At 40.3% G+C, this 27,490-nt stretch overlaps 2 protein-coding genes across 2 annotated transcripts in view; one reads left to right on the forward strand and one right to left on the reverse strand.

Annotated features, from left to right (window-relative positions):
• gnpda2 (glucosamine-6-phosphate deaminase 2) lies at positions 1-4,941 on the reverse strand. Its single transcript, XM_062999767.1, has 7 exons — positions 4,869-4,941; positions 3,680-3,809; positions 3,286-3,387; positions 2,378-2,560; positions 1,979-2,163; positions 999-1,173; positions 1-68 (listed from the first exon to the last, which is right to left on the reverse strand). The coding sequence occupies exons 2-7, from the start codon at positions 3,801-3,803 to the stop codon at positions 4-6; spliced, it is 834 nt and encodes a 277-aa protein (XP_062855837.1). The 5' UTR covers positions 3,804-3,809; positions 4,869-4,941; the 3' UTR covers positions 1-3.
• Positions 4,942-5,704: 763 nt separating this feature from the next.
• Positions 5,705-27,490, forward strand: part of frmpd1b (FERM and PDZ domain containing 1b) — a 36,463-nt gene continuing 14,677 nt past the window's right edge. The window contains exons 1-4 of the mRNA XM_063000956.1: positions 5,705-5,858; positions 18,520-18,660; positions 25,412-25,523; positions 27,094-27,257. Coding sequence (XP_062857026.1) covers positions 25,420-25,523; positions 27,094-27,257 — 268 coding nt within the window. The 5' untranslated portion in view covers positions 5,705-5,858; positions 18,520-18,660; positions 25,412-25,419. The remainder of the gene's footprint in view (positions 5,859-18,519; positions 18,661-25,411; positions 25,524-27,093; positions 27,258-27,490) is intronic.

Genomic DNA, 27,490 nt, shown 5'->3' on the forward strand with positions numbered 1-27,490 from the left:
TTCTTAGTTCTTATAGTCCTTTATGCTGTGTGTGGGCTCCACCAGCTGATTGTGAACATGCATCAGTCCTGAAAGAGAAAAGGGGTAGAAATATGAATGGAAATTTCCCATAAGTGTAAGAAATGATGGGAACTATGATGGGAATAATACCTCAGTGGAAACGAACACCCAGACACAAACACACTTGTGATTAGAGTTCAAAAAACAACTGGGATACTTTTTTGCAACGCTCCTTCCTTTTTAGCCAGTTTAATAATTTCCAATTCCCCTGATTATAATGTATATTTATTTATTATTCATTTGGATGTCATGTTTTACACACTTTAGTTACATTCATGACAGGACAGGTAGTTACACCAGATTCATCAGTTCAAGTTTAATGTCAGATACAGTCAAATACAAGGACAATTTTGTATCTCCAGTTCACCTCACTTGCATGTCTTTGGACTGGCTCCCAGTGGAAACCCACGCAGATACAGGGAGAACATGCAAACTCCACACCCAGACTGCTCCACCTGGAAATCAAACCCAAGAACCTTGCTGTGATGCAATAGTGCTACCCACCGAGCCATTGTGCCGTCCCCATGATTGTAATGAATGTAAAGGACAGCCACAGATTTTGAAGGAGAGGTGCTAGGCTGCTACATGATGTCTGCCAGCCAGCAAAGGTCACACTTGCAGGAGCACTGAGAAACCCAGTCAAAGTCTGTCCTGCAGACACGGACGATGCTCATGTGATCCCACCCAAGCGGCCCATGTGGGATTTTTCTTACATAATAGTTTGCCCCATTACTGCCACTCTTTTCTGGAGTCGATCCTGGAAAGTGCATTTATGTGCTAAAAACAACAAATACTGGGGTACTTTGGGGTAGAGTTCCTAAAATTCACCACTCACATTAAAAGCTTATATTGCCTTCAAGAAGCCAGACAATAAAGGTCGTGTTAATTAATTCACTGTTAATCAACACAACACAGAATGTGAAAAAGTCCCCACATACCTTTGAAGTACTTCACAGTCTTGACCCTGAGCTCAAGTGTGGCATCCTCGTCACACACAAAGATGGTGCGAGGGTGTTGCTGAAATGCAGATACTGTCCACATGTGGTTCACTCCTTCCTCTATAGCTTTATAGAGGGCAAATGCTTTGTGTGCGCCCGTGATCAGAATCAGAACCTGGAACATTACAATACAGTCACAATTCATTTTCAATTCATTTGGCCTGACTGTATGAAGACACCCACATGTACACAGGGAAATCATGCAAACTCAGCTCAGAAAGGAGATAACAGCACTACCCACCAAGCTGCCACTACAGATTTAATAAATATGCTAATTGGACATGCCCCAAAGCTAAAACGCACCTTCCCTTCATCTCTTGTTAATCCAGTGTTGCATGGTCAACATTTGCATACAGTAACATAAAAGACACTTATATATTCACATACAACAGCACTTGTGTGGCATCTCCAAATTGCTCACTGCTTTTAGCTTTTGAGGTTTTTTCATAATTCTTTTCTCAGTATGTTTCTCTTGGTGGTGAGCTGGGCCATTACGGGTATGTGGACGAATCTACAGTATGGATGATAATCACTAACAGCCTAATGAACTGCTGTTTATCTCCATGTGTTTTACGAGACTATTGGTCAAACATAAACATAACTTTTAAACAAGGCAAAAGCTGGCCCATTTGGGGTTGGTGTGCAAGACCCAGTATCTCTACTTGCCCTGTTTGATCACCATGATGGTCATTTTTTATAATCTGTGGAGCTATTTATGTGCTTAATTAATAGCTAAATGAACAATAGAATAAATGCACAAGCATAAAACATACAACGCAATCTGGTCTCCTGGGTTTGATTCATCACCAGATGTAATGAATTTGGTTTGTATTATTTTCTGCTAAAAGCAAAACCAAATTTACCAGAAACATTTCTTTACAAAGTCTATGCAGAAGAAAAAAAATGCAGGTAGTCTTTACCTCTTTGGCATCCATTACTGTACCCACACCAACAGTGAGCGTCATGGTGGGGACTTTGGACAGATCATTTCCGAAAAAGCGAGCATTGGCCACTATCGTATCCTTAGCCAAAGTCTTCACTCGTGTTCTCGATACAAGACTGGAACCCGGTTCGTTAAAAGCAATGTGGCCATCTGGGCCGATACCTGTAATGAGGTGGAAAAAAGAGTGATTAAAAACAACCCTAGCGTGACCTAATAATTATCATTAAACAGTTTAAACCACTCAAACTATTAAATCTGCTAAACTGTAGTGGACTAAAGTGTTTTAAGCTTTTCTTACGACATGATCACTTCAGAAATCTGTATTAAGGCAATGTAATTTTTATAGCTTAAAAATAACCATTAATCCTGATCACACCTCCTACAAACAGCTCGATGCCTCCAGAAGCTGTTATCTTCTCCTCAAATGCATTACACTCCGCCTGCAGGTCAGCTGCATTGCCATCCAGAATGTGGGTATTCTGAGGCTCGATGTCAATGTGCTTGAAGAACTTGTTCCACATGTAGGAATGGTAACTCTCTGGATGATCCCTCGCCAGGCCTAAAGAGACACATACGAAATCTAATTTAGCAAACAAAGCTACATTATATGGACAAAAGTAATTGGGATACCTCTTATTATTATTATTGAATATGGGTTTCAGCCACAACGATGGCTAATGGGATTAATAAATCAGTTATATAAAGGAAATTACATGCTTCCAACTTTACAGCAACAGTTTAGGGAAGTCCCTTTCCTATTCCAGCATGACCATTTGTTTTTGAAATTGGATGTTCAACAAGTTTATGGTTAAGTTTTCAAATCATTTTTGCCACATCGTGTACTAGTTATTACATTTACAGCATTTAGCACATACTACTATCCAAAGCAACTTACCAATGTACACAATGCAAGGGTAAAGGGCCTTTCTTAAGAACCAAACAGTGGCAACCTGGCAGTGGTGGGTCTTAAACCAGTGACCTTAACTGCTGAGCTACCACTCGCCCAATATTAATTTTGTATTATGGCCCCAACTGCACACTGATGAGCCAAATTATTAGGACCAATTATGCATGTTACAGATATAGATGTTTCAGAGATATATTAAATGTTGGGCTCATGGTAGCCAACCAAGCACCTTTCAACCTGCAAATATTGACTGTATATAGGTTTTTGAGCAATGCCCCATAAAATCCATTCAGTGCATCCATACCACTGTACCACTGAGCTTGAGATGCTCAGAATTGTAAGTAAAAATGTTTATATAATGAAATTCACAGACTCACCAACATACTCATCCATGTTAAAGGTCTTCACATATTTAAAAGAGAGGTCGCCACTTTTGTAATACTCGATCAGCTTCTTGTAGCACCCAAGTGGTGTACTACCTAAAAACATTAGACATAATTGAGGATAAGACGTTTACAAATAGGTTACTAATGGCAAGAGTATATACTCTCCCTGGCCACTTTATTAAAAAAAACAGCTGTAGAACTGCTCACTCATGTAATTACTGAATTCATTAGACATGTGGCAGCAGCAAAGTATGTAAATATAAATGCTTTAACAAATGATGGATGCAAATTGAGTGTGATCCTTACTCATCCAAGAAAACAAATGCAAATATGAATAGTAAATAAAAAGGAAGCATAATGTATTCATTGTGCACTAATCACGTACCAGTGGGAAGCCCCAGTGTAAAGTATCTGTCTGCACTGGGTTTAAACTGGACGATACGGTTCCGGATGTATTTAGCAGCCCACTCACTGGCCAGCTCATAGTCATCAAGGATAACGAGTCTCATGATCACCTTTAAAAAGAGTCAAGATAAACACAATCAATAACGAATCAGTTGCCATTGTTTAGCAAAGGTGATTCACTCACGAATATTTCACCTTCCGTGAAATGAAAAACATAAAATAACATTTACATTACATTTACGGCATTTAGCAGATGCCTTTATCCAAAGCGACTTACATTACAGTTACAGTATACAGAGGGACGGCTCGGTGGGTAGCTCTAATGCCTCACAGCAAGAAGGTCCTGGGTTGGATCCCCAGGTGGATCTTTTCAGTGTGGGGTTTGCATGTTCTCCCCGTGTATTTGTGGGTTTCCTCCGGGAGCTCCGGTTTCCTCCCACAGTCCAAAGACGTGCAAGTGAGGCGAATTAGAGATACAAATTGTCCATGACTGTGTTTAAAATAAACTTGTGAACTGATGAATCTTGTGTAAGGAGTAACTACCGTTTCTGTCTTGAATGTAACCAAAGTGTAAAACATGATGTTACAATCCTAATAAATACAAAATTTTATTACAGTATACAGTCTGAGCAATGGAGGGTTAAGGGCCTTGCTTAAGGGCCCAACAGCAGAAACCTGGCAGTGGTAGGGCCTGAATTAGCGACCTGGTAGTGCCATTCAATTCAATAAAATTAATATTCACTCTCAGCTCCTTTTAGCTGAAGGGGTTTCTTGTACAAGATGAATAAATAGAACCTACAGACCTAAACAGAACACTTGATGTTCTGGAGAAACACTATCCATATGGCCACCAGGACTCAAGAGTCGACCGGAGACCAGATAATAATAAATTATAACATGTTTACAGAACACTTGCATATTAATGAGCTATTTACTAAACATATAGTGCACTAAATACCAAATAACACCCATCACTCTGCGTGTAGTGCGCTTATGTAGGGAGAATGGAAACAATTAGGGACACAGCCATTGTGAGTAAAAACTTTACATCTACTTGCACACATCTGGCTTTTTTTGCTTTGCTAACTCGTTCGTGCAACGCTGCCAGCATATTTAAAGGCATACTTTACTCAAACCATGACTAGAAATAGTATAAATCATTTACTTACCGTTAGAATTGCTGTACTTTATTATATGATACGGCGTCTGTGAGCGACTTCGGAACCGTTTTTTTGTAAACACCGATCATATGATTGTTGTCCGGTCATATGCTCTGACGTCATCCAACAGGATCTGTCATCGTGTCCAATTTGGCTTTATGTTTCCTACTCCCTACAAAGTGCAAAATGCATTAAAAGTGCTTTGTTTTATTACTTATCTTCTGTATAAACAATTACTTTTTGTAGATTTTATACATCAGTTAAAAATCTGCACACGCCTTTTGATTATCAAAGAATAAACGTGGACTCTGGCTAAGTAGTGCACAATGTAGGGAACAAGGTGTAATTTGGAACGTTCTGTTTGCTGTAATTGTATGGACGCCGAAATGTGACTTAAAGCGTTTGGAAAATCAAGTAGGTTAATTATAAGCACTGATTGCAAAACGCCACAGTTATTCTGTGTTATACAGACAAATCATATTTGCTGTACACAATCGCTGTATAATCATATCATACCATACCATACGATTAAATACACTGATCTTCGTTAAGAAACAAAGATAAGTGTTGTCTTTTAGTTCGCATATTACTGGCAGTTTTGTGCATCGATGTCACAATTCTACACCATTCTAACCATTGTAGTGGACTAGTCGGTATGGCGTTGCGCAATCGTGGGAGCAGACGGGCTAGAAGAGAACAATAATGCGATGCACGGAAAGTCTGGGGCAAAGCAGAAGGATCTATAGAAGAGGAGGAGGGGGTAGAAGGAGGAGAAGGTGGTAGAGGGGGTGGGGCGGATGAGCTACCGCTCTCAGGATTAAACACCCGAGAGCGGTCCTCCTGCTGACAGCATCCACATTTACACACACTGACATATACATACAGCATCCCGTCAGATCCATGCGTGGATTCCTCCCGAATGTAGGACTATCTATCCGCGCTGATGAACCGCCCTGCTACCCGCTGATCTGCTGATCTGCTTCCAGATGAAACCACGAGGTGAGCATACTGCTCGGTTCTTGAAACTAATGTACGATATTTGATGCTTAGTGCTTTTTTAAACAAGTACAGAATATTATTGCACTGTCATGGAGCGATCAGTGTCATATATGATTGTACTGTTGGTATAAATCTGGGTTTGTGTTTGATTTAACCAATGGTGGCATCTGATGCCATGCGTATTGTCTTACAACGGGACTGCGTTGACTATAATCCTCAAACCAATAAAAGATTACTCAGTTCTTTGGTTTTCTAGCTGATTGAATGTTAAATTTTACATGCTTTAGGTTTTAGGCTTTAGAAATGTGTGTACTGGGAGACTGGCTTGCAGTATCCTGATTAAGTATTATGCTCCATATAAATGGGGTCAAATCTTATACAGAGAGTAAACAAATAATCTAATAGTCTATGGAGATAACACATATGATCTAAGTATGTGTTTAATATGCTTTGCTAGATAAATGATAGGATGGATGTCTGGCCCAGAGCTAATCTACCAATGTGAGTGCCCATTATTGTCTAGCCAAGGCTTTTTGTTTGACTAAAAGGGACGAATTCATTTGCATGGGCAAAACAAAGAAGAGATCTGAATCCCTGAAGCATGTGGGCTCAGTGTTGTCGTTTTGGAAGTGTTTTACCAAATGGACAAACTGTCTTCCTTGTCTCAAGATGTGAGGTGTGGCTCAGTGCACTGCTTTGTGTATGTCTGTACCCTGTGTGCACCCCTTTGGTTCAGACCTCCAGCTGTAATCCAGTTCCTATCATGACGCATTGCAACTAGGAGCACGTTCATGTGTCCACTTATTTTTGGATTATAATTCATTCAGATGTGCATGAGGGTTTATGGTGTAGTGACAGAATAAAGGATCAGAATACAGAAATGGATTTTTGTAAGCAGATTTTAATTCAGAATACTGTTCATTTATCATTCCTAGGGCAGTTGTAGCCTAGTGGTTAAGGTACTGGACTAGTAAGCAGAAGGCAGAAGTTTGCTGGTTCAAACCCCACCACTACTAAGTTGCCACTGTTGGGCCCCTGAGCAAGGCTCTTAACTCTCAATTGCTTAGACTGTATACTGTAAGTTGCTTTGGATAAAAGCGTCTGCTAAATGCCTTAAATGTAAATAAATATTTAAAATACTTACAATTTAATATAGTGCCTTAAACAATATTCAGCCCCATAAACTTTTATATCTCTTTAGTCTAAGTTACACATTTCAGTTATAGTAAAGTAGTTTTTTAGTGTCAAGTAAAAAGAACTATGCATAATTGATATTTACTAACAGAAAACAGTGATCACATAGCTGGTAGAAGCAGAAGTAGAAAAGGAGCTTCTTTCTTTCATGGCAACCTTTAAGCACAGTGCATTGTAAAGCTTGCTTGACAGTGAACAGTGTCACCAATGTTCCAGCAACGTAAGGTGAATGTTTGGGTGTTCCTCCTGACCTTGTCAAGATATTACTGTTCCATGTCTTTTTAATGAGTCATGAAATCCATTACTGATAAGAGTGGCAATATTGTGCAGGGTTTGAACCTCATGTTTACTTACTGTCAGGAGGAACATGCAAAACTCTTGTATCCATGTAGGCATGAGTGTGTGTGATATAGTGTATTCTGTATTCAGCGTTCAATACTTGTTTTTAGTATTTTGCTGGCTATAATGTGGCTATATCTATATGATCATCTGAGAAGAAACCCATGTTTTTGCCAGTGTGGATGCCCACCAAGGCCGTAATCACAATATATTATATAATATATAATATATGTATTGGGGGGCATCCCCCCCCCAGACATACTGTTAAATTATAAATAAACATATTCCACTCAGTAGCATTGCATAATGTTAGACTCTCTCACTGTTCCCATCAGTAGTTGATATGGCAGGATTAGATCTGGGTTCCCCCTATCAGTCCTTGTGAATAAGCAGGCCATTTTGGTGTTCAGGAGGCACAGTGTCGGGTGCATGTGGAAGTGCTGCGTATCTGTTAATGTGCAGCGCTCAGTGTGTAAGTGTGTGTTGCTTCAGGGTTTGTCATTAGTCACCCAGAAATGGAAACATGTGATAAAGCTGGCTCATGTAGGAATAATCAAGGGGAACATCCAGGGACTACTCATACATTAGGAAGTACAGGCAGCTTCCCTGGCCCACAGCCGAAATGTTCCTCCAACACACACACACACACACACACACTGACACACATGTGCTGAGACATATGTGGCTAGACATATGAGACAGTAGAAAATTGATTGTACACCTCCCCCTCATGTGGTCCAAATACAGCTGCTTCTTTGCACAGCCAGGCCAGTTTTTAAGATCTACATTAAGACGTACAGAACAGGGCCTCATCATCTAGCCAACAAGTATGTAACATATGGGTGATTAACTTGGGACACGAATTGAACTTTCACGTACTGACAAAACAGTGGGTGTCACAGTGGGTATTGCTGTCGACTTGCAGCAAGAAGAGCCTAGGTTTGATTCCCCTGCCGGGGATTTAAAATCTCCTGGTACTTTATTGAGACCATAGCGCCTGGTACAAGTGGAAACACTGAGTGCAAGAGAGAAACACACCCTGGATAGGGTGCTAATCCATTGTGGGACTTCGGCCACCTCTGTCATATACAACCGATCATGTCTGTGTAGACACCTGGCTGGTCAATAGCACCTGCTAAGATCCATTTACATTCAAAAACAAATGATATTAAAATAGACTGACCCCTGTGTGATCTGTGATTCAGCTGTGACAACAGCCACTCTTCTGGGAAGGCTTTTCTCAAGGCTTTGAAGTATGTCTGTGGAGATTTGTGCCCTTTCAGTCAATAGCTAAGCACTGATGTTGGTCAAGAAAACCTCAGTTGATGTTCCAGTTTATTCCAAAGCTGTTCAGTCAGGCTGAGGTCAGGACTCCGTTCAGGTCACAAGAGTTTCTTTAAACCAAACTTTTCTTCATGGCTTCATAGACATTGCTTTATGTACACGGACACAGTCATGCTGGAACAGGAAAGGGCCTTCCCAACACGGTTGATGCAAAGTTTCATTTGATTTGTTTTATTGTACTTGTGAACAATTGCTGTTGCTGAAACACATGAATTCAATAATTAGAAGGGTGTCTCAGTACTCTTTTCCATATAGTGTGCTCGTTTTGTCTTGCAAGATCTAGAATGAGTCAGAGTTTGTAGCCTCAGCACTCGCCCATTACCAAGAGCAAAACTGAAAACAGAACCTGTACACGTGGACGATTAATCCTTGAATGATGGTGAGATTATACAGCACCGGGAGTCCTTTTGGTTGGAATTAAATTAAAATGCACACTCGAGGTTCAGTTTTTATTATGCTAATGGAATGCTATGACAGACAGGGTGTATGTGAGAGGATGGAATTAATTACTGTAACAGAGGAAATACAGAATCATTTGCCACACCATGCAGTAAGTGCAACACAGCAAACACGAGGATGCATTCTGGTAAGTTGTTATTGTTAACTCTGTATGCTAGTGGCTGAATTTCAATAAAACAATAAATAAAGCTTGACTGAAGTTTGTGCAAAGTAAAAGTGCAAAGAAAAAGCGAAGAAAAAGTGTTAACAGGGTCTTTTTGCATTGCAACTTCCAAGTATATTGTTTCAGCCACATCTTACTTTTGCCTGACCAGTTTTGAGGGTTCTTGAATTATTTCACATCTGACCATCGGAATGACTTTTCTCTCAGCATATGGTGACTATTTGTTTGGGATTTTCTTTGCAAGAGACCACTGTTCCATGTACTGTTTACTCAATGCAGTCAAACTAACCATATTCTCCTTTTTTTGTAATCATAATCACTAACAAGCAATGAGAAGTGTTTTAGGTACTGGATCTGTGATCAGAAGGTTGCCAGTTCAATCCCCACTACCAGCAAGTTGCCACTGTTGGCCCCTGAGCAAGACCCTTATTCCTCAGTTGCTTGCATGGTATTCTGTCATAATGTAATCTAAGTTTCTTTGGACAAAAGCGTCTGCTAAATGTCATACATGTACATGCCAAAAATTACAATGACATTAAACGCTCTTTACCAGCAAATTATTAATAAGTAGCTGTATGTATATTTTAGACTCAGCATGTTTTATTTAGCATCTTTCTAAATTTTCAATCACGGTCCTTACACAGGGTTTGAAGACTCCGCCCACATAGTCCGGTCATCCCTCCCTGCAGGCACAGCAATTTATGCCTGCTAGATGGCGCCCAGCCGAGTTTCGAACTGAGGAGTTCAGAATCTCGGCGCTGGTGTGCTAGCGGAATATCCCGCTGCGCCACCTGGGTGCCCAAAGTAGCAACTTGGTGGCAGTGAGGCTTGAACCAAGGACCTTATGATTGCTAGTGCAGTGCCGTAATCACTGAGCTACCACTGCCCTCTCTTTGCTTTTTTAATGTCTTGTTTTCTTCTTTCCACAGGTACTCCTTGGTGCTTAACAGGCTGTCATAGTAAATAAGAAATTGTTCTTAATGTCTTGCCTGGTTAAATTAGGGTAAATAAATTAATACATTAATGCCCACCCCCTTTTTTGTCATGATGACAGCATGTACTCGTGCTGGCATGGACTCAACAAGTACACAATCTTATAATCCATGTTATCCCTGCATGGTTTTACAATATTCCAAAGAGCATCTTGTGATGTTACTAAATACTCAACTTTCTGTCTTCAAGTGCTATTAAAAACGCTTGATTGAGTTTAGGTCAGGTGACTGGAGTAAAGTCCATAACAGTCAGCACTGATTGATCTACTTTGGGATCAAGCAATTGTCTTAGACTTTTGTTACCCCACTTCAAAGATGGGGCTTACACTTCTACTTTAAATAAAGTAGGCAAGCTGCAGCCTAGTGATTAAGCCAGTTTGCTGTTGTTGGGCCCTTGAGCATGGCCGTTAACCCTTAATTGCTCAGACTGTATACTGTAACTGTAATGTAAGTTGCTTTGGATAAAGGCGTCTGCTAAATGCCAAAAATGTAAGTACAATAGCAGCTGTCCAAATCTTTAATTATAATCGATTGCTATGTTGTTGTCCTTTTCCGTTCTTTTGTCGAGTGCTAGGTGTTGTTGGGTCATATTCTGTCCCAAATCTGGATGAGACTGATTACAGTTGCTCCACACTAAGCCGTCTCTGATTCTGCCTTGTTCAGTACAGCAGTGTCTGGTCCAGCTGGGCAGACTGTGCCAGGGCCTGTACTGACAAACAGCAGTTTCAATTGGATTTAAATGCAGAGAGCACTGACCTGCTGGCAGGGCTTACAGAGGGCTCTTTTGGCTCTTTCTGAGAGAAATAGACAGAAGGGAAGGGAGCTAGAAAACAAGAACAGAACAGAGAAGAGTAGAACAGGGGGAGGAGTGAGGAAACGCAGCAGCTGTGTCACCATGAAAGAATCAAGCGAGAGAGAGAAAGAAAAAAAAAAACAACACAAGGCAATGAATGAACGAATGAACTAAGTGATTCCCCACCCCCCTCTTTCATTTCTGGGCTTTGCATAGGGTATATCAACTTTTCGGATTCGCCCAAAAGCTCAGTGGGGTGGAATGAAAAGAAATAGTGCCTGGAAAATAATTTAAACTTCACTATGTATCTTTTTTTCTCCATTTTCTCCTGATTTAGTGTAGCCAATCAGTCTTCCGCTGCTGGGGGTCCCAACTGCATTCAATGAGGGTATGTTTACCTGCTCCACGCCCCCTCTGACGCGTGCGTAGTCCTTCAACCCCTTCTTTTTCGCCCGTGCCTCAGTGGATTCACACATGAGGCTCATACACTTCTGCACAGGCGCCTCAGTCTGCTAACCAGGGTCCTTGCACAGCGTTTGAAGACCCCACCCACTTAGTCCGGTCTTTTTCCACTCAGCAGACTCGGTGGCCAATTTTGTCTGCTGCAGGCACTGCCAATTGTGCTCGCTACGCCTATCCGACCGGTAGCAGAGCTGAAATTCGAACCAGGGTGTTCAGAATCTCAGCGCTGGTGTGCTAGCGGAATATCCCACTGTGCCACATGGTCAGGGTCACAGCAGATCCAGTTCCACTGTGAAACACTGTTTGCAGGGCAGGAATACCCTGGACAGGGCACCAATCTATTACACACAAGTATGGGGTTTGTAAGGCAGCCTCTGGATTGAAGATCAATGCTTTAATCAATAAAGTTAATCCATTTAAAAATGTATGATGGATGTTTGAAAATTCTATCCGATGAACCCACATGAATTTGGGGAATACATTTGGGTTCTATAATGAGACCCTGGATAAGCTACATGGGAAAAAAAAATTTTAGTTCTACAAATACTGACTGTAGTTCATCTGTTTCTCTACCTTTTAAGCCTGCTTTTACCCTGTTCTTCAATGGTCAGGACTCTTCCAGGACCACCACAGAGCAGGTTTAGGTGGTGGATCATTCTCAGCACTGCAGTGACACTGACATGGTGGTGGTGTGTTAGTGTGTGTTGTGCTGGTATGAGTGGATCAGACACAGCAGCGCTGCTGGAGTTTTTAAACACCGTGTCCACTCACTGTCCACTCTATTAGACACTCCTACCAAGTTGGTCCACCTTGTAGATGTAAAGTTTGAGTTGGTCATCTTCTAGACCTTCATCAGTGGTCACAGGACGCTACCCACGGGGCGCTGTTGGCTGGATATTTTTGCTTGGGTGGACTTTTCTCAGTCCAGCAGGGACAGTGAGGTGTTTAAAAACTCCATCAGCATTGCTGTGTCTTATCCACTCATACCAGCACAACACACACTAACACACCACCACCATGTCAGTGTCACTGCAGTGCTGAGAATGATCCACCACCCAAATAATACCTGCTCTGTAGTGGTCCTGGGTGGTACTGACCATTGAAGAACAACATGAAAGGGGGCTAACAAAACATGCAGAGAAATAAATGGACTACAGTCAGTAATTGTAGAACCACAAAGTGCCTCTATATGGTAAGTGGAGCCGATAAAATGGACAGTAAGTGTAGAAACAAGGAGGTGGTTTTAATGTATCGGTATGTATATACAGTGTATCACAAAAGTGAGTACACCCCTCACATTTCTGCAAATATTTCATTATATCTTTTCATGGGACAACACTATAGACATGAAACTTGGATATAACTTAGAGTAGTCAGTGTACAACTTGTATAGCAGTGTAGATTTACTGTCTTCTGAAAATAACTCAACACACAGCCATTAATGTCTAAATAGCTGACAACATAAGTGAGTACACCCCACAGTGAACATGTCCAAATTGTGCCCAAAGTGTCAATATTTTGTGTGACCACCATTATTATCCAGCACTGCCTTAACCCCACTGGGCATGGAATTCACCAGAGCTGCACAGGTTGCTACTGGAATCCTCTTCCACTCCTCCATGATGACATCACGGAGCTGGTGGATGTTAGACACCTTGAACTCCTCCACCTTCCACTTGAGGATGCCCCACAGTGCTCAATTGGGTTTAGTCCATCACCTTTACCTTCAGCTTCCTCAGCAAGGCAGTTGTCATCTTGGAGGTTGTGTTTGGGGTCGTTATCCTGTTGGAAAACTGCCATGAGGCCCAGTTTTCGAAGGGAGGGGATCATGCTCTGTTTCAGAATGTCACAGTACATGTTGGAATTCATGTTTCCCTCAATGAACTGCAGCTCCCCAGTGCCAGCAACACTCATGCAGCCCAAGACCATGATGCTACCACCACCATGCTTGACTGTAGGCAAGATACAGTTGTCTTGGTACTTCTCACCAGGGTGCCGCCACACATGCTGGACACCATCTGAGCCAAACAAGTTTATCTTGGTCTCGTCAGACCACAGGGCATTCCAGTAATCCATGTTCTTGGACTGCTTGTCTTCAGCAAACTGTTTGCGGGCTTTCTTGTGCGTCAGCTTCCTTCTGGCATGACTACCATGCAGACCGAGTTGATGCAGTGTGCGGCGTATGGTCTGAGCACTGACAGGCTGACCTCCCACGTCTTCAACCTCTGCAGCAATGCTGGCAGCACTCATGTGTCTATTTTTTAAAGCCAACCTCTGGATATGACGCCGAACACGTGGACTCAACTTCTTTGGTCGACCCTGGCGAAGCCTGTTCCAAGTGGAACCTGTCCTGGAAAACCGCTGTATGACCTTGGCCACCATGCTGTAGCTCAGTTTCAGGGTGTTAGCAATCTTCTTATAGCCCAGGCCATCTTTGTGGAGAGCAACAATTCTATTTCTCACATCCTCAGAGAGTTCTTTGCCATGAGGTGCCATGTTGAATATCCAGTGGCCAGTATGAGAGAATTGTACCCAAAACACCAAATTTAACAGCCCTGCTCCCCATTTACACCTGGGACCTTGACACATGACACCAGGGAGGGACAACGACACATTTGGGCACAATTTGGACATGTTCACTGTGGGGTGTACTCACTTATGTTGCCAGCTATTTAGACATTAATGGCTGTGTGTTGAGTTATTTTCAGAAGACAGTAAATCTACACTGTTATACAAGCTGTACACTGACTACTCTAAGTTATATCCAAGTTTCATGTCTATAGTGTTGTCTCATGAAAAGATATAATGAAATATTTGCAGAAATGTGAGGGGTGTACTCACTTTTGTGATACACTGTATATATATATATATATATATATATATAATCTGCTTCCCATTCTAATGAGGCATGGACCAGGTTTTAGTCTTATTTTGTTTTAGAAATCTATATGTTTGGTAGAATAAAAACTTATGATACACTGTGGGAAAATTCCCTTTTTTGTAACAACAGGCTTTTTCGAAACTGGTGTCAAATAATAGTAATAATTCTTCTGATTCTATAAGCCATTTATTAAACACAGTTTATTTCTGGAAGGAAAAACAGTACGTTGATGATCTTTGGCATCAGCCTGGTTCAGAACCAGTTCAGAGGGAATCATAAACTGCCACGCATTGATTCGAATCTCTGTCAGATTCAAGACGGATTGACTCATTCCTGTTTCGGATGCAGATTGTTATCGATTGCCATCAAACGTTCAGTGATGATGCACACACTTATGTCCATAGATTCACTGTGATTACACGGCGGTCAATAAGCAACCACTTACCCGGAATAAACTTGTTTCACTGGCTGAGGGTGTCATGCTATAACTCAGAGGCTGGCCGGGCTGAATCACAGGTGGTGTTCCATGCTTGTGTTGACATAGTAATTGTTGCATGTGGAGTATTTATAGCCACAACATGGCAAAAGAAACAGTCTGCCAGGCTGATCAGTATTTTTGGAAAGCACAGCTGTTAAAAGGAACTTGAGTCTTGAATACAGCAGTTTGGAGTCAGCAGGTAAAGGATCTGTTTGTTGTGTTTGTCTGTTTTTTGGGGCACTGACTGCAGTAATGAATATGCCATCACGCAGGCTTTTGCTGTATTGCAGACCTAGCCTGCTGTAGTCTGCTTCACTCAGCTCTTTCTCACACTCTTTCCTTCCTCTTCTCCCTGTTGTTCACACCTTACCCACCCATCCAGCCTTCCCCTGCACTATCACCACCCTCCACAATACCTCAGGAGTCAGGCTTTCTCTGTATTTTCATTATTATTTTAAAAGAAATGCACTTTGTGTTCCATGTGATGCTTTTATTTTGTGTCTTTTTTAACTTGATCCTTTTTATTGCCTTATTATTGTATTTGTCAGAACTATTCATGTTTTATTATTCATTCTCAATTTCTTTCTTTTTCTGCTCCTTAATTTTTAAAATGTAGTTACATCCTTCCACAGCCGTCATCTATCTCTTTCTCTCTTGCTCTGTGGGGAAGTGATGAATGGAAAAATTCAGTTGCTGCAATAACCAAATTCATTATTCATAGACAGGTTACAGTTAGCCTAGATTTCAGGGTGCAAGAAAGTGGAAAAAAGGACTTCATAAAAAAAGAAAGAAGTCTGAGGTGCATTTCTGCTGCAGTGATAGTATCAGAATCCTTGTGGGCTTGTTTACAAAATCTTACTAAGAATCCTACGTTTAAATGTATGATTATGACATTAATGTTTGTGTTCCATTTTGAATCAGAGACATTTTAAGAAAGATGTAAGGTCATCTGTCCAGGAGCTCAAACTGATTGGTTTAGAAAGCTTGACAATTATATAAAATACAAATCAGTTAAAAAAAAAAGCTGGAATGGAAGTTGGGTTTTGGCACAGCCTAGTCAATTTTATGTTGAACTCAAAAGAGATGATGTGGTGATACCTGAAACGGTATTCCACTAGCACACCAGCGCTGAGATTCTGAAAACCACAGTTCAAATCTCGGCTCTGCCACCGGTCGGTTGGGCACCATTTGGGGTCTTCAAACACTGTGTAAGGACTCTGGTTAGCAGATAGAGGCGCCTGTGCAGAAAGCATGGGTGAAAAGAAGGGTCCACTAAGGACTGTGCACGGGTCGGAGGAGGCGTGAGCAGAAAATATACCCTCCTCAAATGCAGTCAGGGATCCCCAGCAGCAGAAGACAGTAAGAAAAAAGAAAAAAAGCTAGCAGTGTCTCATTTGAAATAAAAGTGGGGTTCATGCACTTATAATAACCTATAATTATATAATTATGGTCAGTTTCTGATGGTCCAAATAGCCATGTAGACATATTTGATTATCATAATATGAATATGGCCCTAATCAGATTATGAGAAATCAGAGTAAAATACCTGGATTACTGATGAGGAATCAGTTTAAATGTATAAAGACATACAGGGGTTGGACAAAATAACTGAAACACCTGGTTTTAGACCACAATAAGTGTAGGGCCTCCTTTTGCGGCCAATACAGCGTCAATTCGTCTTGGAAATGACATATACAAGTCCTGCACAGTGGTCAGAGGGATTTTAAGCCATTCTTCTTGCAGGATAGTGGCCAGGTCACTACGTGATGCTGGTGGAGGAAAACGTTTCCTGACTCGCTTCTCCAAAACACCCCAAAGTGGCTCAATAATATTTAGATCTGGTGACTGTGCAGGCCATGGGAGATGTTCAACTTCACTTTCATGTTCATCAAACCAATCTTTCACCAGTCTTGCTGTGTGTATTGGTGCATTGTCATCCTGATACACGGCACCGCCATTGGATGCACATGGTCCTCCAGAATGGTTCGGTAGTCCTTGGCAGTGACGCGCCCATCTAGCACAAGTATTGGGCCAAGGGAATGCCATGATATGGCAGCCCAAACCATCACTGATCCACCCCCATGCTTCACTCTGGGCATGCAACAGTCTGGGTGGTACGCTTCTTTGGGGCTTCTCCACACCGTAACTCTCCCGGATGTGGGGAAAACAGTAAAGGTGGACTCATCAGAGAACAATACATGTTTCACATTGTCCACAGCCCAAGATTTGTGCTCCTTGCACCATTGAAACCAACGTTTGGCATTGGCACGAGTGACCAAAGGTTTGGCTGTAGCAGCCCGGCCGTGTATATTGACCCAGTGGAGCTCCCGACGGACAGTTCTGGTGGAAACAGGAGAGTTGAGGTGCACATTTAATTCTGCCGTGATTTGGGCATGTTATGTTATGTTTTTTGGATACAATCCCGGTTATCACCCGAACATCCCTTTCAGACAGCTTCCTCTTGCGTCCACAGTTAATCCTGTTGGATGTGGTTTGTCCTTCTTGGTGGTATGCTGACATTACCCTGGATACCGTGGCTCTTGATACATCACAAAGACTTGCTGTCTTGGTCACAGATGCGCCAGCAAGACGTGCACCAACAATTTGTCCTCTTTTGAACTCTGGTATGTCACCCATAATGTTGTGTGCATTGCAATATTTTGAGCAAAACTGTGCTCTTACCCTGCTAATTGAACCTTCACACTCTGCTCTTACTGGTGCAATGTGCAATTAATGAAGATTGGCCACCAGACTGGTCCAATTTAGCCATGAAACCTCCCACACTAAAATGACAGGTGTTTCAGTTATTTTGTCCAACCCCTGTAGATTGTCAGTGCTAGCTCAGTGAGGGCTCTGGGCTATTAATCAGAAGGCTGTGGGTTTGAATCCCAGCTCTGCCAAGCAGCCACTGAACTGTACAATGGCTAACCCTGGCTCTGCTCCCAGCTTCCAAACAATCTGTAATATGTAATTAAAAATGTATTGTACTGTACACATGTATATATGTGAAATAATGTTTATATTTATGTCGCAGTGCTTTGCTGACTGGTCGAGTCCGTGTGCAGTAGCTAAGGGGTGTTCACAGAATTCACAGCATGTCATACGTGGTACGGCTCCCTGTGTGTGATATGGGTGTTGGGTAACTTTGTTACTTAAATGTGATGAATGCTTTTACTCCAAAATCATATTGGTTTGTGGGACCAGTACGAAAAAAAGTAGTGGCAATCAGAAGAGGGACAGTTGTGTTTTCATGGCACTGTAGTTGACATTTTATAGAATAAATAAAGTATTTAGAAAGCAGAGCATTCTAGAACAAGAATGAGTCCAGGGCACAGAGTTGAAACATTACTATTGATGCGCTAGTGTTAAAAATGCATGTCCACACTATTAAGAATGGCATCCTTTTGCCATCTGGTGCCAAGCCAAAAAAGGATTCTTTAAAGCTTATGTGCATTAACACATTAACTTGTGTTATTATTATGTTAAGCCATATGCAGTGGCACAGTAATTTAAAACCAGCACATTTAATTAAGCTCATCCCTTCTCTGTCTTGCAGATCTCTTCACTGATTGGTCCCGATGGTTGTAAAAACGCTCCTTCCCTACCTCTTAGTAAACCTGGACAAGAAGGATGTGATTACGTATCAAACTGAAAAATCTCTGCACCTTGAAGCATCTAAGAAACAAAACACTCTGAGGTAAGATCAATTGCATTTTAAGTAGGCATGAGGTAAAAAAATACAGTATTATGATCTCAAATAATCACAGTGCTTTCAACATCGTGTCAACTGTTTTACTTTGCACAAAGAGAGATCCTTAAAGACATGGTTTGACATGTTTGGTGTGGATGAACTCTAGTGGCCTGCACAGAGCCCTGATCTCAATCGCAATAAACACCTCTGGGATGAATTAAAACTCAAATTGTAAGCCACAACTTCTCATCCAACACCAGTGCTAACCCTACAAATAACTGAATAGGGGAAGACAGTTACGCATATTTATTTTACATTCTTTAATTTTCTTTAGGATCAATAAAGTATCTATCTAGCTATCCATTCATCCATCCATCCTTTCATCTATCTATCTATTTTGTGGAAAGCCATCCTAGAAGAGCAGAAGCTGTTACAATTGAAAACATAGGAGGGGATTCCATTATAATGTCCATGGTTTTAGAACAGGATGTTTAACAAGTTCATGGCTGGGTGTCCATAATTTTTGCAATATAGATGATAGTATTAAAGTAATGAGTTAATTTTTAATATATATAATTTAAAGAATTTATAATAAGAAAACAACACAAACCAGTATCACAGTTTTTGGTTTGTGATGGTATTAAATTTACTTAAAAATACTTATTGGCAGTGATGATGATTAGGTGAAATATGACAAAATGCAAAAATCTATAAATGAATAATAATTATAATGGTATAATAATTGCACTTTGGAATCCCAGTTATGCTTATGTTTTTCATTTAATAAGGCCTTAAGCCATTTTATCATGTAGGGATTTTCAGGTGTTTTTATATAGGTGAATATGTTGCTAATTTCTTGTTGGCTAGCATAACCATTCACTAATACTGGTCAGTAATTAATTAAGATTTTGTCCAGGTATTTTAGCATAAGTGCATATGGTTTTATCATAAGATCAGGAAAAAAACATTCTAATCTTAATAAATAAGTAATAAATGTTAAGTCCACTACAGTAAGTACAACATTTTTGGTGAAAAAAAAAAAAGCAAAACTTCAATACCAAACTGTTACCCTGTAAAGCATTGTTGTTTAATGTGGTTGACCTAGCAGGATTAAACTGTCTGGCCTTTCCTGAATTCTTCAGTGCTTTATAGCACACTGTGTTTGTTGTGGTCAGATAAAAATACACTTGAAACCGACACCCTTGTGAAGATTAACGACATCATGAACATACTTAGATAGTTTAACCAATAACCTGACAGGGCCTGTGTCCTGCAATACCAATCAGTCTACATGCTAATAATTAGCAGCCCTTTCAAATCAAGAAGATATTGTTTGTCCAAGCATTTTACTGTGATCTTTGTCATTTGACCAGAATGTTATTAAAAGCTGTGGTTTGTTTGAAAGAGGGCTTTCTGAAACCACACTACTGACCTTAATCGATTGTGCTAATCATGGAGGAATTAGCTAATCTGATATAGCATGACAGCAGGATTCACCTCAGTTATTTTTACAATGAAGAGGTTTACAGTGTTTGTTCTTTTTTAATTCCACTGAAATCTTCATTAAAGCTGATTGAATCCACAGAGGGTGAGTTGACATATTTCAGACTGTGTGTTGCATTTCTAGAATTTATTTATTTCTTTATTTATTTTGTAAATGCTGCATTTTCCAGAGGGTATATTAGTGTATATAACTTTGTAGCAAGTTCTGCAGAGTCAGATGCACAAAAACAAGCTGAAATTTCTTTATTTAGTTTTTACTTGTAAGAAATACTACAAATAATTTGATAGAACAGAAGACTGTACAGCTGATACATTTATGAGTGATTTTAACCAGTTGTAGACTGTACAGACGATCAAATAACAAGTCACATGTGATGCATTACTGCACGGACATTATACTGCACCGAATTGTAGTCAAGATATTTGATCGACTGACATGCCCTACTAGCAGAAATCAAGTTATCCAACGTGTCAGTAGTATTACAGATATGCAAAAGGTAATCAAAGATTCCACTGTCCATTATCTCTTTCGCTTGGCAGTAGGTAAGCGGGTCTGTTGAGTATTACCTCAGGATTTATAGGATTATAGGATAGAGAAATAAAATGTAGATTGCCAGATTGCTAAAGCGTGTTGGTAAAGGTGTGCTAGTTCTGTGTGTGTCAGCAGGAATGATTTAGGATTGTATAATGAATACTGCATTAAAAACTGTAGCTGCAGAGTAACAGAGGAACTGCATCAAATACCAATAGACTGATTTGTTGCTGGACTGCAGACAGCTGAGCTGTTATTGAGCTGGAATTGGGAACTGCTGCTGAGTGGGGGGAAAAAATCCAGTACTAGAATAAATTATCTCCAATAGTGAGGTCTGATTACAGAAAGTTAAAGTTTGAATAAGTCAAGTCAGATTAATTTGTAAAGCACTTTTTTACAACATACATTGTTCCAAAGCAGGTATACAGAATCCAGGACCAGGACCAAAAACCAGAAAACTATTGAGCAAGATGAGGGCAACAGTGGAAAAAACTTCAAATCCTTTTTAGGTGACCTGGAAACAAACCACAGATATAATATAAAATGATTTCAAACATAAGTTATAACCAGTAAAAAGCATAAAGAATTATGGCATTATTGCATGGCAACTTCAAAGTCTCAGGTGGGTAAAAAGTTTTACATTAGAACAACCTCGGGGTAAAAAAAAACAAAAAAAAAACAGAAGATGTAATTAAAACGTGTTATGAACAAAATCATTAATAGTAAATGTCAGTTGTGCAGAGAACAGCATGAGAAATTGGCAACCCTTATTATTACAGCGTAACTAAAGGAGAGAACTGGACGTAACACAGCCAGAGCTTTCACGGGACTTCAGTGGCCACCTCGTCCACCATCAACAAACCTGAGTGATCACACGAGAGAGGCAGAACAACAGCAACCCAACGTCCCATTAAAAAGTTGTGTGGTCTGTTTGGACCTAAGTGAATATTGTAATCATTAATACTGTAATTATTAATACTGTAATAATTAATACTGTAATTATAAAGAACCTTCCAAAAGCCAACTAAAATGCACATTTGTAACAGTGCACATTCACAAAGTGGAGTGTAGTCATACAGAGTAGAAGAGTAATTATGGAATGAGTGATGGACAGCAGCTGTCCATCTTAGGTCAGCTCCATCTGAATCAGTCTGTATCAGTACAGAGGGAGAAAATCTGCTGGCAAAACCCTGCTGGAAGTGCAGTTTAATCCTCTAATGCTAAGCTAACACGCACACACACATACACAGGGTTTGTGAGGACAGTTTCACAGTTCCTGACACATTAAAAGAAGTCATGTAACCTTTTAAAATTGTAAAAAAGTTTGGACAAAAGGCAGGAAACACCCTGGACAGGTCACAATTTAGGGCAGAGACTCACACTTTGGGCATTTTCAGTACCTCCATTTAGCCTGACTTCATGTCTTTGGACTTGTGAGATGAAACTGGAGCGCCTGGTGGAAACCCATGTGGACACAGGGAAACACTGCAAACTCCACACAGAAAGGACCCGGACCACTCCATCTGGGAACCAAACCCAGGACCTTCTTGCTGTGAGGTGACAGCATTATCCACTGCTCCACCGCACTGCCCCTGAGGTCCAGACCTTACCATTTGCCAAAACTTGAAACCATTTACTCAATTGGGTAACGTGGCTCTAGGAAAAATGATAATAATAAAAATAGTAGTAGTCTGCTAGTAGCCGGCAGCACGGTGGCTCAGTGGGTCACAGCAAAAAGGCTTACAGCAATAAGGTCCTGAGTTTGATCCCCAAGTGGAGCGGTCCAGGTCCCTTCTGTGTGAAGTTTGCATGTTCTTCCCATGTCTGAATGGGTTTCCTCCAAGAGCTATGGTTTCCTCCCACAGTCCAAAGACGTGCAAGTGAGGTGAACTGGAGATTAAAAATGGTCCGTGACTGTGGTTGACATTAAACTTGAACTGATGAATCTTGTGTAACGAGTAACTACCTGTTCTGTCATGAATGTAACCAATGAGTGTAAAACATGACGTTCAAATCCTAATAAATAAATTTATAGTCTGCTAGTAATCTGCATTTTAAGTGTAAAACTACAGTACATTTAACTATAAACAAAGTTTGACTTTATAGACAAAACATTTAACATAAAACTACATCCTATACATTTTGTAAACATAACAATTAAGCATAGAATTCTCACAAGGTCATATTTAGGGTTTACACTACACAATATTATCTTGTAATTAAACAATACTAATGTTGGATTTGGATCTGGTGACTGAAGAGGCTGGTCTAAACTGCCAGATAGGGTCCATGTATTTATGCTGGTAATGTAATTCTCATCCTACCAGGAAGAATCGAGATTTATCAGGCCAAGTAATATTTTACAACCCTTTACTATCCAGGTATGGTGAACCCGTGCTTACTGTAGCCTCAGGTTCCTGTTCCTGACTGACAGAAGTTGAACTCAGTTTGATGTTCTTTTGGTGGAGCTTCAAGGTTCAGTGTGTTGTGCAAGTGATAAAGAGTGTTTGTTTGAGTTACCCTATCGTTCCTATTAGCTCAAAGCAGCCTGCCTGTTCTCCTCTAATTTCTCTTATTAATATTAATAAGGCTTTTTTAGCCACTGAACTGTCGCTCACTTTATTTTCCTGCTTGGCCGGTGTGATCGTTTATTAATTGTTTATTAAAAGCCACTCTTGTGTATCCTGTATGCTTTGCTGCATTGCACTGCTAAAATATGATTGGCTGCTTGCTTACATACATAAATGAGCAGGTGTAATCGTGTTCCTAATAAAATGCTGGATAAGTGTATAGATGTATTATATAAGAGAAGCCTGACTTTGACCATGTCTGCCATAGCAGCTCAGAATTAAGAAGCTTTGTATCATACGGACGGAGCTTTGTATGTGACACTTAAAAATGATGTTGAGGTCACCATCAGGACACGTGAAATCGTGAAAGGAAGGAGGCCACATTGTTAGAACCATGAATGAGCTCTTTCTTAATGGTTATTTCTCATGTCAAGTTGCCTGAAGAAATTTTGCAGTCTGGTTTGCCCTCTTTTACCCTCTCGCTCACTTTCTTTTACCCCTCATGCTCTCTCTCTCCTCTCCATATCGTGATTGAATGCAGTTCTACAGTCAGGGTATGAGCTTATCGATCAGCTAGTTTTATTAGCGCTGCTATTCATCATATTTAAGCACATTGATTGTATCCTTTATCCTTTGCATTTTGCTTGCCAGCTTGTACAAACGCCACCACAGAGTACAAGGGTTATAAAGGTACATTGATGGGATTGATTCCCACTGATGGGGATATCTTATCTTAGCTCTGAGTGTGTGTGTGTGTGTGTGTGTGTGTGTGTGTGTAAGTGTGTGTGTGTGTGTGTGTAAGTGTGTGTGTGTGTGTGAGTGTGTGTGTGTGTGTATGTGTGAGCCCACACCATGGGTCTCTATTCTCAGTCCTGAGACACAATGTATTGTGGGTACAAATGTAAAAAAGTGCATCTTAAAACATCAGCTTGGGATTTTACACCAGCTTGTACTCAAATACCCTGACAAGCACAGCCTGCTCTCATCTGGAAGAGCTTTTCACAAGATTTCAAAATGTGCCTGTGAGAATTTGTGTCCATCCAGCCAAAGGGACGTTTGTGAGGTCAGAAGCTGAATAGTTGTAAGAGAGGGTCTGTCTCGATTCAGCGATTGAATGTGCCATTTATCCCAAGGTGTTTAGTGGGCCGTGGGGTCCAATGCAGGCCACTGAAGCTTTTTCAATATCAAACAATATATTTATGGACCTTGCTCCCACCATAATGCTGGGACATAAAAGTGCATTTTTCAAAACGCTGCCACTAACTTGTTGTGGCTGAAATACATGAACTCAGCTTATTGGACAACGACAACAAATAAAATGCATCCACTAACAAAATTTGACACTGTATAGGTTATATACTATAAGTATAAGTAATTGTGGCCAAAAACCATTGCTTAGTGACAGCTCTCATCACCGCATTTTAGGCATAGTGGCTTTACATTTAGCAGTTCTTGTTTTAGAACAAGCTGCTGAAGAAATGGCTGCAAGCTTTTAATAAAAGGCTGAATAAAGTTGCAAGAAAGCTGTTAACACAAAAGAACTCCGCTACAGTCAGCAAATCCTTCTTTTAAATGTCTTTGGGAGGTGGGAAACCGACATAGACATGGGAACAAAATGAAAATCTCTTCCCAGGTAGTGGCAGGAGGCAAAGATTAAACTCTTTATAAAGCGGATGAGAAGGAACAGGATTAGATTGTATGGAACAGTATGGGACTGGATTAAATGAGATGAGTTGGGATGGAATGGGATCACTTTATTAATCCCCTTAGGGGAATTACTATGGTACCTTATTTTGAATGTAGCTCATACAAAATACACACAGCATTTAATACATAATAAACAATAGTAAAAATAAAAAAAATAATTAAAACAAACTACCACAGAATTGCCAGTTGCCAAGTATTATGTATAAATAAGTAGATTCTAATTACACATTGTCACTAAAACAGTATCACAGTTAATGAAATACCTGAGAAAGTTGTTTAATTAATTAGTATATACAATTGATAAGGATTTAATTTAAAATAATTTGAAATCATTATTTTGATCATGATTTATTGTCCAACTATAGACTGCAATAAGGGAACTTGACTTCTTTTAACTCCATCTTCTTTTCCTTGTTCTTTCTCTTTGTCATTTTCTTGCTATCAGTCAATTAGATGGAGGAAAGAGAGAGGAGTAGGAGTCGATCCCCTCGTAGGGTTCGTCGGGTGGAGCAGGTCGTAGGAAGATGGCTCCGCCGATCACAAAACTCCCTCAGCAGGTACACGCTCACATCTACCTGTTTAAATCAGTACAGCACATCATCCAGATCATCCGAATCTCATTAGATCTACTGTTGAGCACAGAAAAAAGAAATATTCTGGCATGAACACACTCCTGTGCAAACAAACTCATAGATTTCCTTTGTGTTTGCCTGAGCCATGCTGTACAAGGTGCTAATCGTTTGTTTAAATGTTGAAATGTTCCAGCTGCTTTGTTATGTTGATTGTGTTTGCAGGTCAGTACTCATTGTTCAGTTTTAGCCAGTTTTGCTACATGCTGTTTGCTGTATGCAGCGTTCAGCTGCTGACAGTGCTAGTTTCTGTAAAACACACACGACTCCTTCAGGTCGCTCCCAGTAACGGGTGAATACGTTTGACTGATAGCTTGTCATGCACCCTAGTCTTACCAAATACAGAGTTTATTTTTGCATATCTGAATTGAATCTAGAAAAACCTCAAGGCAACATGAGCTTGTAAACTAGAACATAGAATTTAGACCAGATGCAGTTTATAAATTAAGTTTCACTCTTGTGCAACAGGACTGAATAGTACACCCAGTGTTTCTGCTGACCTTGCCCAAATCGATCATCATATTGAAGTGTATTAAAGTGTGTTAGTCTTTACAAATTTCTAAAGCTGTTCTTGTTCTGATAACTGAAGTTACAACATGAACGTATTTGACCAAAAAAGTTCATGTTTTTAGTTCTTTTCAAAGTTTGTTATGGGTTAACAACAAATATGACAACACTGTTGCTCACAATCGTAATTTCTCATGATTGTCTACCAGCCAGCATCCCAGGCCATAAGCATAAAACACCAAGCTGAACAGTATAGTGTATGTGATAGTGTTTGGTGTAAAGGTCTTACATTAAAAATGTAATATTAAATATTTTCTTTTGTTAAGCATGCTTGTTGGTGGGAGTTACATAAATTTTCAAGCAGCTTTTAATTTATGGTAGACCTGTTTTGCTGGTTCATGGATTTAATCTGACCAGCTGGACATATTTTCTCTTAGCAATTAGATAACAGTTTGGATATTCTTTCTGACCTTGACAAAGAGGCCAGTCTTCCATATACTTTATAAATACAGTTGTATGTAAATATGATATAATAAGCAGAATTCGCTTAGAAACGGCACCATTTCTAACTCGTAAAAATCTATAATTCACCTTTTGAGAACTGGTCAGCGCTTCATAGACTTACTAACTATAAAAGCTGAGATTTAATTAAATGAGTGCAGTCAAACAAGCCCTATTTTAATAGTAACAACATGTCATTAGCTGTAGTCTTTCGTGGTCACCAGTGAGGTATGACGAAGCCATACTACAAAGTTTAAAATTAAATGTAGTCCTTCTACTGGCAACTACATGCAAACATGGACCATAGACTTGAGCAATGCCCATACTATCTGCTGCACCACCTTGTCACCCCTACATTCAAACTACATCATATATCTTTCATGAGACAACAATAAGATAGTTAAGACTAAAAGCATTTTGGAGTGAAGTGGCTGTTATGTAAAGCCTATTACAGGTGAGAAATGAGTGTTTATGTGTTTGTGTGCAAAAGGGAGCGTATTCTGTGGGACCGGAAGTCGAGCCGTTCAGAGAATGGAGGCCAGCACCATTACCCAGTGAAGGAGACGGTGGAGGTGATTAGAGACACTGTGCTGAACTCCCATGGCTTTACACTCTCAACACAGCTTCCCCTGCTGGTCAGGGATGTGATTCCAGGTACACAACAAAACCTAAAAAAGTTTTTACCAACAAACTATTGAACAAATTTACTGTTTTATAGTCCTGCTTCTGGAGCATGTGTGTTTCACATAACTTCCCTTCTTACAAACTGGGTTGAGGTGTACAGGTACGAACATAAGTGAGTGGGATATTGCTGTGTGATTTTATGATATTATGTGTATTGTGGTTGCTGTAAAATGGTAAACCAGAAATAGTACTGCCCACAAGAC

This window comes from Trichomycterus rosablanca, chromosome 8, assembly GCF_030014385.1.
Source record: "Trichomycterus rosablanca isolate fTriRos1 chromosome 8, fTriRos1.hap1, whole genome shotgun sequence".
Classification (NCBI taxonomy): Eukaryota; Metazoa; Chordata; class Actinopteri; order Siluriformes; family Trichomycteridae; genus Trichomycterus; species Trichomycterus rosablanca.